Source organism: Zalophus californianus, chromosome 1 (genome assembly GCF_009762305.2).
Source record: "Zalophus californianus isolate mZalCal1 chromosome 1, mZalCal1.pri.v2, whole genome shotgun sequence".
Lineage (NCBI taxonomy): Eukaryota > Metazoa > Chordata > Mammalia > Carnivora > Otariidae > Zalophus > Zalophus californianus.
In genome coordinates, this window is record NC_045595.1 from 106,539,052 (window position 1) to 106,551,774 (window position 12,723).

Below are 12,723 nucleotides of genomic sequence, written 5' to 3' on the forward strand. Positions count from 1 at the left end.
AGCAGGTGGTTTTAGAGTCAAAATATATAGGTTTAGACACAGGTCCATCTTCTTAGAGAGTCCGTGATCTTGGAAAAGTTATTTAACCTCTCTGAGCCTCTGATTTTTCATCCATAAAATGGAAAATTTTAAAAAATAACAACCTTGTAGAGTTTTTATAAGCATTCAGTACACAAAGGTGCTTAGTGCAATACCTAGAATATCTTAAGAACCCAGCAATTGATGAGACATTGTTTGATATAAATACACATGCATTTCACATATAAATACATTTATATTTCATGCATGTGTATACTCTTAAGTATATAATACATATGTGCATATATATAAAATATATTTTTTCAAGTTTCTAAGTTTTGGGCTCTCATATATTGGAAAAGGGGAAATGTTTGGCTAGAAGAACTAGCTGTAATAATACAGAGTTTCTCTTGGAGCTTCTGCCTGTCGCTGCTAACTCAACATTCAACTTTACGGCATTCAAATGAAATGACTACTGCCTGCACAACAAGGGAATTTCTCAGCATAAACCCAATGCTTCAAATCAAGCTGACCGAGTGTTTACTTGAATATAAATCTAATACAATCCTCAGAAAAAGCCAGGTGTGCTTCCTGTCTGAAATCGTGGTGATGTGCTTTCAGGTGCTCTGCCAAGCATTGATTGGGATGTAATGAATTGCCATGTACTGAGGTTATCTTGCTTAGACACCATCTTTCTCCCTAATCCCTAGCCATCTGATATGTCTTTTTTATGTGTCTCTTGATTTTAATCACAGAAAATAAAATGGGAACTACCTGAAGCTCTAGTGTCCCTTTTGCTGGAACACTGACAGAGCATATACTGAGATTGGCTTTCACAATTTGTTTTACAGCTCCCTCAAAATTGTTGATAACAGCTGCTTAGTTATATGCCCAATGTAGAATTCACTAAAATTGTCAATTTGAAAAATAAAGCAAAAGCAGAAAAAAGCAGAAGCAATTGTATATCCAATATAAACTATGCTAACTTTAAATACGCAAATCAACATGAAAACAACAAATGCTTCTCTGTTGTTTTGACAGTGAATGAAATGATTTCAACAGTAGTCTTTACAAACTCTATTTGTGAAATGTGTAGTTTGTTTGTGTCTTGACCTCATGGGAAGTTCCCCTTGAACTGTATTTGGAAGTTTGACTGAATAAATTATTCCTGGACTTTTGAATTATTTATCTTGTCTGCATGATATGCAAATTAGACTTCACTACATCCAGGGGCACAGCATTGGGTTAGAAGCTGTATCAAGTTGCTGGCGAATAATTTCTGTCAAGGGATCAGGGCCTTCCAATGGAATGGTAAGTTATAATGCAACTCATGTCACCCAGGTATACAAAGTAATGCCGGGCTTCCCATTAGGGGTTTCTTTTAAAAGTGGCTTGTGAGCAATTAAGGTTTTAAGTCATGGGCAAATGAACTGTCTGAACTGTCATTCATAACATGTAGAACAACAAAAGAAACTGAAAGGAAGTCATAATTTTTTCTCCTACATTTATTTTTTACTGAATGTAATGTTTTTTGTAATTGCCAAACACTAAATTTATTTTACTTACAGAGGTTTATCACATTTGCTAAATGTGACAACATATTGGTAACATATTTCAACAAAAAAAGTAATCAGGTTTATTTAAATGTAACTACTTACAGAAAAAAAATTAAATGTTTAGAAAAAAATATGTGAGAGGGAATCTCAAGGCATTCAAAAAATTAAATTTAGCATTATGTTTGTAAAAATTACAATTGTTCAAGAGTATAATTCACTAAGGAAAAATGAGAAATTGCAAAAACATTGCTAATACCTTCCAGAACTTTTATAATTGGTGAGTTATTTTTTTTAATTCATAAACATATAATTTGATACCTTACTATCACTTTTTAATAACTTGGCTTATGACATAAATTCAGGAAATATATTAAAAATGAAGTTATCAATATTAAATGATTGTACTTTTCTGTATGAATATATATTTGTACATTCAAATTGTTTATTAATGAAAATAGCAATTAGCTAAAAAAAATACTCATATTGCCATGTAAATTTGCCTTAAAGAATCAGTCAAGGATTAAAATGCACAAATGATCTTTGTTTAATTGTGATAATTATAAGAAAAAACAATTTAAAAGCTAATAAGCTATCAAATGTATTTTTAAATTTAAGCTTCAAAACTATACATTTTTAAAGGGCTGAGTAGAACAACAGTGAAAGAAACATTATTCCAAATTAAAAATGCATACTACTGATCTGCTTATGTGAGTAAATTGAATATTGCTTGTAATTTAATCATTCTAACCAGTTTAGATATATGTTTGGATATATAATTAAAGATTTCACTTTAATTACAATAGCTAAAAAACAGTTAAAAATAACTCATCCAGCACTGCTATAACCTATTTATCATGATTTCTGTTCCTTAAAAATTAAAAATACAACCACTAGAAACTGGAAGAGAGAGTATTAATTTTTCATGAGGGATTTCCCTTCAATTGAGGAATTCCCTTAAAGGATCAGCTTATCTCATCAATTTATAGAATTGTAACGGACACACTAAAAACCACACTCAACTACAAACATCATCTAATTTGGACTCTAATACCCAGAAAATTATGGGTCTTGGTGAGGTTGAAATTGGCCGGCAAATATAAGACAGACTGACATTTATAAACCACAGTTTATTAATATTAGGGACTTAAGAAAATTATTTTAAGAATAAAATACATCAAAAAGCAGATTATAAAATATCATAAAGAGCATAATCTCATTTTTGTAAAAAATAAATTCAAATAAATATTAAACTATAAGAGTATATCCAAATATTAGAAGTAGTTGGTTTACAGACAACTTTCATTTCTTCTTTTTGCCTACCTGTATCTTCTTTGTGTTACAGAATAACATACATTTTTTTTTTTTTAAAAAGGTTAAAGCAACCTGAGAAGCAGGACAAAGGTGACTAGCCATTCATTTTCCTTATTCCAGTTCTGGTATTCTCTACCCCTATGACCTCCCTGAATCTGCAGTCCCAGGGGACAGCTCAAAGCAGAAGACTTCTGCATGGCTTCAGCACGGCCCCTGACTTGCCTGAGTGGTAGTTACTGGGAACCTGGCAGATGGAGTTACACATGTCTTCATGGCTCTCTTCCTGCCATGGCAGTCAAACCTTCCTGTGCACAGAAGCTACTGACATAAGTCAGAGCACTTAAGAACTGCAACATCAGAAAAATAAGAGTGAGGACTAGAAAAAGAGGAAATTCAAAATGAAACAAATGAGTGTTAAGGAAACTTTCTATTGTCTTAATATTCCACTGAGTTTGTGCACCTGCATTTTGAGCAATCCCAAAATAATGATCTGAGCTCTGAGGAGCTCCAACATTTAAAGCCTGGGCAAATAGCCTACAAAGAGAGGAAGGAGGACTCTAAAGAGATTGCCATATCAGGGAAGGCAAGGAAGAGAGTGCTTCCCGAAGTCTTAGAACTGAAAGCAGTGGGGAAGAGAGTTAAAAATAATAGTGAAAAATTACCACTGATCTATAAAACAAAGCCTATTTAAAAAAAAACATTAACCTTTTTGCTATATTTCTAGAAATCTCAATATATCCAACACATGGTGATTTGGGGAAACAAAAAGAAAATCCAAATAAACTGAAAGGAAAAAGGACACATTAAATATTATCTGGTGTCTCATCCCTAGTGATAAAACTCATACCTTGGTACATATCCTAGACTTTCTGATATTTATTAATTTCAGATATAAATTCCTAATTTTTAAATTAACCTTAATTAAAAAAATTGATCCTGAAGATATGTATATAATTTTACTTTTGACAAATGTGTGTCTAAACAAAACTACCTAACTAGTACAATTGCCCATTTTGAATATTAGTCACATTATGTACAGTGTCAGATTTATAGTGGGATAGAGCAATGGGTTTATCTGACCTTAGAGGAAATATTTATAAAAGTGTTTTCCAAACAGTCAAGTGTTTATCTCCATCCCCACACAACAAGCATTTACAGACCATCTCCTACCTGGCAGTCACTATGGCAGAGGTAGAAGATAAACATGAATAAGATAAAGTTGCAAGAAATTCGAAGAAACTTAGTTTACAAGGAGAACATAAAATATACATAAAATGGTAGGTCAGAGAGTCTGTCTTGGGAAACCCACACAAACTGAGGTCTGAAAGGAGTGCAGACATAGGGCAGTGTATGTGATGGGTCAAGGGTCACAGGAGGAAAAGTCAGTGAGAAAGGATTCAGTGAACTGAGCATTGGGAAAGTTCTCTGTGCGTTCAACGAATAGGAAGAAGAGCAAGGAGGAGACTCATGCTAGGTGAGGCTGAAGTGGCCTACAGGAGCCAAATCATGCATGCCTTAAGTACTCATTAAGGATTCGGACTTCATTACCTAGACAGTGGAAGGTCATTTAAGTGTTTTGGCTGAGGAGTTAATATGATCTGGATTTTGGTTGTAGTTTTCAAGATTGTCTGGCTTTCAGGTTGAAGGGAGATTGAAAGGGAGCCAGAGAAGATGTGAGGAGACCATAGAAGATAAAATACAGTCTAAGATAAAGATCATGGTGGCCTGGACTAGAATGGTCATGAGGGGGACAGACTTGAGAAATAGCCAGACACCACAGGCGACAAGACTTGGTAGCTTATTTGTTATTGGAGATAAGCTACAGCTGACTTCAAGGTTGTTGCTTAGATATACCATAAGCTTTCAGCAAATTGTGGCCACTCTCATTATCATTACTAAGATTTTAAGGCTCATATTTTAAATTTAAAAAAATCATATTTTAAAACTGGAATTATATTCAAATTTAGTAAAATAACCATAATTCTTTGACAATATGGAAATAAAATAAAATCTATTAAAATAGCAAGACTGGAGTGATAAGTATCCCTGTGTCCTCTCCTAGGTTGTGTTCAATTAAATCTAACTCAGCAGACTTGGTTGAACAGCTGCAGACGGAAAAAAGAATTAGATGTTCCACTTATTTCATCGCACCATTTCTTGGCCTCTTTGCTATTTGTCAAGTCCTCTATGTGTGTTTCCACCTCCGGGCCTTTTCACGTGCTTTCCTTTATGTTTGAGACATTTTTTTTACCATTATGTGACATGCATTTATTTGTTTCCTGGTTCTAGCCAAGAAAGTATAAATTGTTTGAGATTAGGAACATTGACTTGGTGCTGTTATCCCCAGTGCCCAGCATATAGTTCAAAGGTATTCGATAAATATTTGTTGAAGTAATATATTAGTGACATACCTCTATATGAATATGTATGTATATGCACTCTTTCCTAATATAATCAACTTTTTATAGTTCAAGCTTTAAGAGTTTAAAAAAACAAGAGGTTTTTTTTTTAATTATTACTATGTTCTGTGCAGTTTTGTCTTTAGTCATAGTCTAGTGTTTTACCTTTTCTTTTTCTTCTTTAGGCGTGGAACACAACTTGCCCGAATTGGCTGGCAGCAGAGGCTGCCCTGGAAAAGTACTACCTTTCCATTTTCTATGGGATCGAGTTTGTTGTGGGAATCCTTGGGAGTAGCGCTGTTGTTTTTGGCTACCTCTTCTGTCTGAAGACCTGGAATAGCAGTAACGTTTATCTCTTTAACCTCTCTATCTCAGACTTGGCTTTTTTGTGCACACTTCCCATACTGATTAGAAGTTATTCTCAAGGAAAGTGGTTATATGGGGACATACTCTGTATAAGCAACCGGTATGTGCTTCATGCCAATCTCTACACCAGCATTCTTTTTCTCACTTTTATCAGCATTGATCGATACCTGCTCATGAAGTATCCTTTCCGGGAACACTTTCTGCAAAAGAAGGAGTTCGCTGTTTTAATCTCTTTGGCTATTTGGGTTTTAGTAACCTTAGAGCTACTACCCATGCTTCCTCTTATAAATCCTAATTTAGCTGCCAATGGCACCAATTGCATTGATTATGCAAGTTCTGGGGACCCCCAAAAGAGCCTCATTCATAGCATATGCCTAACCTTCTTGGGATTCCTCATTCCCCTTTTGGTGATGTGCTTCTTTTATTTCAAGATTGCTCTTTTCCTAAAGCAGAGGAACAGGCAGCTTGCTACTGCTTTGCCCCTTGAAAAGCCTCTCACCTTAGTCATCATGGCCGTTGTGATCTTCTCCGTGCTTTTTACTCCCTACCACATCATGCGGAACGTGAGGATCGCTTCACGCCTGGAGAAGTGGAAGGAATACCAATGCACTCAGGCTGCCATCAACTTCTTCTACATTTTGACTCGGCCTTTGGCCTTTCTGAACAGTACCATCAACCCTATCTTCTATTTCCTTTTGGGAGATCACTTCAGGGAGATGTTGATGAGTAAACTGAGGCACCAATTCAAATCCTTTACATCCATTAGAAGATGAGGTCCTGGACTGATGTTTCCATGCAGGGAAAAGCGAGATGCTTGTGTAACAGATTATTTTATATGTGCAGCTGTAGGCCAATTACAGTTTGATTCAACTCACAGATGTAAATCAGAGAGGGATAGGCCTGACACTGTTTTAAAAACACGCTGCATCTGGAGTATGTGAAAAGAAGAAAATGGGAAGTATTTATTGGTTTCTTCACCTAAGAACTTAAAGGAGTTAGACTGACATTGTCTAATGTTTGGGCATGGAAGTCCAAAACCCTGGGTGTTACAAGACTTTCTCAATCAGTTTAAAAGCAATAGCAGATAGATAAAGCATCAAGTAGTCTGTATTTAATCACTGGTCAGATTGTAAAAAAAAAAGTGTTGGCAACATTATGTTATTCTTATTTGTTTGAGCTTATAAATTAATGTGAAAACTAAGTAACAGATTAGGCATACACTATTAAAGACTGTTGTTAGAAATTGTGCTCTTGAGCAAAATTTAAACAGTAGCAACAAGGAAGAAAGCAACTTGAGTTCAATGATGCCTATATGACATTTCTTTATATTGATCATGAATTGGGGTCAAGTTGTAACTATAAGTCCTATTTTCTTATATGGTTTTTAGTGCAATTAATCTTATTAAATGGTACCTAAGGAAATGGTTCAACAAAGGGAGAGACAGGTTTGAGCTTGTCTCTCAGGGAATTTAGGTGTAAATGATTGCTAGAAGAGAGACCATGGAGAGTTGCAAAAATCTCAGAGTTATAGAACACAAAGTGCCTATCAGAAAATCCAAAGCAAAACAAAACAAAACAAAGGTAAATGCTTTTGGACAACTTTATTTCAAAGACAGTGACTTATATCTGGTGTGAGCTTTGTTTTCACAGAATATTACATAAGGCCATTGAAGGAAGTGTTCTAAACAAATGCATTTTATGAAATTGTAGAATATAGGGAATATTTATGTGCATATTAATATAGATTAACCAGATACCACCACTCCATGCCACAAAACAAATATAGGAAAAAAATAAATGGAGGCTACATTAGCTTTTTCAAGTCAAATAAATATCGCATAATAATTTGCTTATAAGCAACAAAATATGTCCAAGGCCATGTAACTATGCTCTTTTTCTTAAAGTCATTAGCTGTAACATGAAGGATACAATAAGCATTGTGAGTACAAAGAAATAAAATTCTATTGTCCTTCCTGTTCTGAGATAATCTGGTGTTATTATATTCTGACATTACAAAAACCTAAAATACTCCCAGTTAATGTTTCCATACTTGAAGCTACTGAGATATTATAAAAACACATTACTCACAAAGGATTTATTTTCTTACTTATTATTAGGCTTCAAGATATTTTCTCATGCCTTGCCTTTATTGTCAATATTTTGAAATTTTCAATGTGATTTCATAACTGCCTGATAAGCTGAAAACAGAATCTCCTGAATTTCCTCATCAGAAAAGGCCACAAAAGGGCCTTAGGAAAGAAGTATTTGCTTATTTCTGCAAACTTAGATAAAACATATAATTTAATCATCATTTGTATTTTATGCATGGGTTTTAATTCGTAAAGATGGAATTCAATTTGCCCCACCCCTACCCAAAGGAATAGTGGACTCTTTTAAGTAGTACAGTGAAATATTTTATGAAACCATAAACTCTCACATATATCTTGTAACCAAAATGTTAAGTAATTTCATAGAACATTTCTTAATCCTTTTCTTGCTCAAATCTATCATTTGGCAACTTAATCCTCAACAGACTAAAGAGAATTACACTAAAATTATATGAGCTATTCCATTTACTTTTTGTACAGGTGATTGTGAGAATCATAAACAACAAATAATGGAAATTCTTTTTGGGTTTGTAGTTTTCAAAGGGAATGCTGTTGGGCTTTTGTATCTTTTCTTTTTAATTGGTTCCTTATTGTTTTAAGAATCATGTCTAACTATCTGGCCCAGCATTTTGCAATCTGGGCCCACCTATATTATCATATGTTAGATCCCACCACCATTGTCACAAACTAAACCCTCCAGCCAAAGGTGGCTACTTCATTTCATTATATGCAGACCTTTCTTCACTGTTTACAGCTGGATGCTCACCCCTGTCCCATCATGCCCACAAAAAAAAATTTTAAGCTCGTTTAAGGTCCATGTCATCTGTCACTCCTTCTTAAAACCTTCCTTTAGATCTTCTCCACGAATAGCGGAGACCTCAGACTGCTTTTAAGTACTGTTTTAACGAAATGCATTATTTTTGGCCTTATAATATTGTTGTTTAGGTTCAAGTCAACTCTAAGGTCTGTGAATAGAAGAACATCTAATTTTTCATTGCCCTTCTAGCACCCAGCAAGGTACATTTTAAATGGTTGTTTATTATGAATGAATGTCCTACAAACCAAATTTAGGATATAGTGTGCATAATTGAGCTCCTTTTTAGTGTGCATAATTGAGCTACTTTCTGTCATCACTGTTTTTATAAGTACTATTATTTTATATGAAGAATAGAGTGTGTAAACACAAACATGTGTGCCAGACGCCATTGCCTTATTCCTTATATTTTCTTCTATACCTTTGATCTTAGTTTTAGTTGATGCTTAAAATCTGTGTCTGCTAGTTCCAAACTTGGGCCATATCAAACTTGATCTCCATTGATTGCCTTTTATCTTAAGTATGGGCTACAATTTCCTGCTTTTTCATATCTAATAAATTTGGATTGTATTCTGGACATTTTGAATAATATATTGTAGAGTCTCTGGATTCTCTTATGTTCCATTGAAGAGTACAAATATTTTGTTTCATGGCTGAACTCAAACTCTAAACTCTACAATCTCATTCCAGTTATTTTAGCCTTAACTGAGCTGCTTAGAATCTATCCAGCACATCCATCGTTCAGAGGTTAGCTAGAGACTTGAGTAGAGTCAAGATGCGCAGTTCCCTTTCTATAACTCTCTCTTCTCCAAAATCCTTCCCTTTCATTTTCCAGTTGTTCAGTTCAACCTGAACTTGTCCTTTGCTTTCTCATGTCAGATAGGCTATGAGTTTCTTTCTGGATTTTAGCAGCCCTGCATGGCCTGATAAGGACTTGCACCCAAGCTGAAATTATTAAAAAATGTGGCTGGGAATGTCACCCAGTGCCTTTTACTTCTGCCAAGTATTGATCCCCTTCCTGTGCCTTCTTTTGTTCACCCTCTAGTGTCTTTATGTAGCTGGTTGTTTATATGTTCTTGGAGTTTAGAGATATTCCTTGCAGGAAGTGTGGTTTGATAAGAGTTACTAGGCCATTACCAGAACAGAAAATTTTCTCCCTTAGAAGTGAATGAGCTTAACTATATAATATAAGTCTATATCCTAAGTGATTTAAATTCCCGCTCATAGCTTCTAAATATTCTTAAGGACTTACTTCATCTTGACCATCATTTGACTTTAGCCTCTGCATTTATTCATGCTTTCTCTTTTCCATTGTACCAGTTTTGGTTTTAAACCTAACCTCTGCAGTCACTTCCAGCAAAAAAGCAAAAGAACAATAATTTTCCTGAAAGCAAATAGCACTCACTGCCTATTGTCCTGCTTTTTGTGCTGGTCTCCATACTTTCCTTAGTCTAGGTCCTCACTCCATGCTTTGTGAAGAGTAATTTTGCCCCACTTGGAAACCATGGTACTAAAAATATTGGAGTACACCATATTCCAATACTCCAGTAACAAAGAATTATTTTAAAATAAATGGGTACTTATTGCATGGAGCACTGGGTGTTATACACAAACAATGAATCATGGAACACTACATCAAAAATTAATGATGTACTGTATGGTGACTAAAATAACATAATAAAAAATAAAATAACTTTTCTCTTTAAAAAATAAAAATAAAACAAATGGGTAATGGGTGTTAAGGAGGGCACATGTTGGGATGAACACTATTATATGTAAGTGATGAATCACTAAGTTCTACTCCTGAAATTAATATTACGCTATAGGTTAACTAACTAGAATTTAAATAAAAACTTGAAACATTTAAAAAAAAGGTGAGGGGCACCTGGGTGGCTCAGTTGGTTAGGCATCTGCCTTCGGCTCAGGTCATGGTCCCAGGGTCCTGGGATCGAGTCCCACATCGGGCTCCTTGCTTGGCCGGGAGCTTGCTTCTCCCTCTCCCCACCCCTGCTTGTGTTCCTGCTCTCGCTATCTCTCTCTCTGTCAAATAAATAAATAAACTCTTTAAAAAAATTTAAAAAGTGAGATTGTCCATAAAAGAAATTCGTTTGAAATCCAAAAAGAATTGAAAAAATTTCATTTTACAGATATACTTCTCATTTTCCTATGAGAAATATTTAAAACATTTTCTTGTCTGTTGTTACAGGAAAAGAAGTGTGTAAGGAAACACTTTGTCCTCCTGGAGAATTTTTTTCCACCAAGCAACTCCCTGTGATATCACCTGAGTAGCCTACAATTTAACTCAATTATGATACTATTAGAGAAGCTAGATATATCTATATATCTGTATATACGTAAATATATACCTATCTACCATCATGTGAAAGAGATTCTTCTTTATGTCCCTATAAAAATATAGATGAGGCCTCAAGGTTCCCAGCTGTTATATCTCTGACTAGATTTATATATTTAAATTAGTGGGGAAACCCCACTTTGGTCTCAAGTTCAAGTTAAAGTGCTTTGCAATCCAGGCTTACCAGTAACAAATTAGGTGTTTTGATCTCTATTTGCTATGGATTCCTGTGGGGATACCCTATTATTCAGAACTCTAAATGAGATTCCTCAGGACCAAGTCACCAAATCCCATCCTAAACCAACAGCACAAATAATAATAATAACAAACACTTGGGAAGCACTTAAAATTTGCAAGGCATGGTTGCTACAGCACTTTATATATTTAATTCATTCAGCTATTGCCAAACCCTATGAAGGTTACAGATGAAGAAACCAAGGCATAGAGAATTTAATGGTCACACAGCAAGTAAGTGGTAGGACGGCACTTCAAAGACCATGCTCTTAACCTCCACATACTAGGCTACAGTGCATGGAAGTTAATAAACTTCAGGGCCATTTTTAGATTCTATCTAAGGGTGTTTATCTTATAACGTAACACATAGTTTGATCTCAGTGTCATCTAATAACACAACTCTAAGGAAGACAACTTCAGGAGGATGTGAGAGTGACTTTTAGATTAGGCTCTTAAGTCAGTCACATTTTTTTTCTTTCCTTTTTTTTATTTTATTATGTTAGTCATCATACAAATACATCATTAGTTTTTGATGTAGTGATCCATGATTCATTGTTTTCGTAAAACACCCAGTGCTCCATGCAGTACATGCCCTCCTTAATACCCATCACCAGGATAACCCATCCCCCCACCCCCCTCCCCTCTAAAACCCTCAGCTTGTTTCTCGGAGTCTCTCATGGTTCGTCTTACCTCCGATTCCCCCCCTCTTCATTTTTCCCTTCCTTCTCCTAATGTCCTCCATACTATTAATTATGTTCCACAAATAAGTGAAACTATATGATAATTGCCTTTCTCTGCTTGATTTATTTCACTTAGCATAATCTCCTCCCCTCCCATCCATGTTGATGCAAATGTTGGGTATTCATCCTTTCTGACGACTGAGTAATATTCCATTGTATATACTGACCACATCTTTATCCATTCATCTGTTGAAGGGCATCTTGGCTATTTCCACAATTTGGCTATTGCGGACATTGCTGCTATGAACATTGGGGTGCATATGGCCCTTCTTTTCACTGCATCTGTGTCTTTGGGGTAAATATCCAGTAATACAATTGCTGGGTCATAGGGTAGCTCTATTTTTAACTTTTTGAGGCACCTCCACACTGTTTTCCAAAGTGGCTGTACCAACTTGCATTCCCCCCAACAGTGTAAGAAGGTTCCCCTTTCTCCACAACCTCTTCAGCATTTGTTGTTTCTTGCCTTGTCAATTTTTGTCATTCTAACTGGTGTAAAGTGGTATCTCAATGTGGTTTTGATTTGAATTTCCCTGATGGCTAATTATGATGAACACTTTTTCATGTGTCCATTAGCTATTTGTATGTCTTCTTTTGAGAAGTGTTTGTTCATGTCTTCTGCCCATTTTTTGACTTGATTATTTGGTTTTTGGGGTGTTGAGTTTGAGAAGCCCTTTATCTGTAGGGTCATTTGCAAATACCTTCTCCCATTCTGTGGGTTGCCTCTTTGTTTTGTTGACTATTTCCTTTGCTCTGCAGAAGCTTTTTATCTTGATGAAGTCCCAAAAGTTCATTTTTGCTTTTGTTTCACTAGCCGTTGGAGATGT

The 12,723-nt window shown here is 35.4% G+C and overlaps 1 protein-coding gene across 1 annotated transcript; it reads left to right on the forward strand.

The window, feature by feature from the left end:
* Positions 1-1,221: 1,221 nt before the first annotated feature.
* On the forward strand, positions 1,222-7,625 carry SUCNR1 (succinate receptor 1). The gene is made up of 2 exons (XM_027585236.1): positions 1,222-1,329; positions 5,470-7,625. The coding sequence occupies exons 1-2, from the start codon at positions 1,222-1,224 to the stop codon at positions 6,421-6,423; spliced, it is 1,062 nt and encodes a 353-aa protein (XP_027441037.1). The 3' UTR covers positions 6,424-7,625.
* Positions 7,626-12,723: the final 5,098 nt, after the last annotated feature.

Coding starts and splice junctions, on each gene's coding strand:
- SUCNR1 (XM_027585236.1), top strand. CDS start 1,222: ATGCAAATTAGACTTCACTACATCCAGGGGCACAGCATTGGGTTAGAA. Junction 1,330..5,469: donor CAGGGCCTTCCAATGGAATG/GTAAGTTATAAT, acceptor TTTCTTCTTTAG/GCGTGGAACACAACTTGCCC.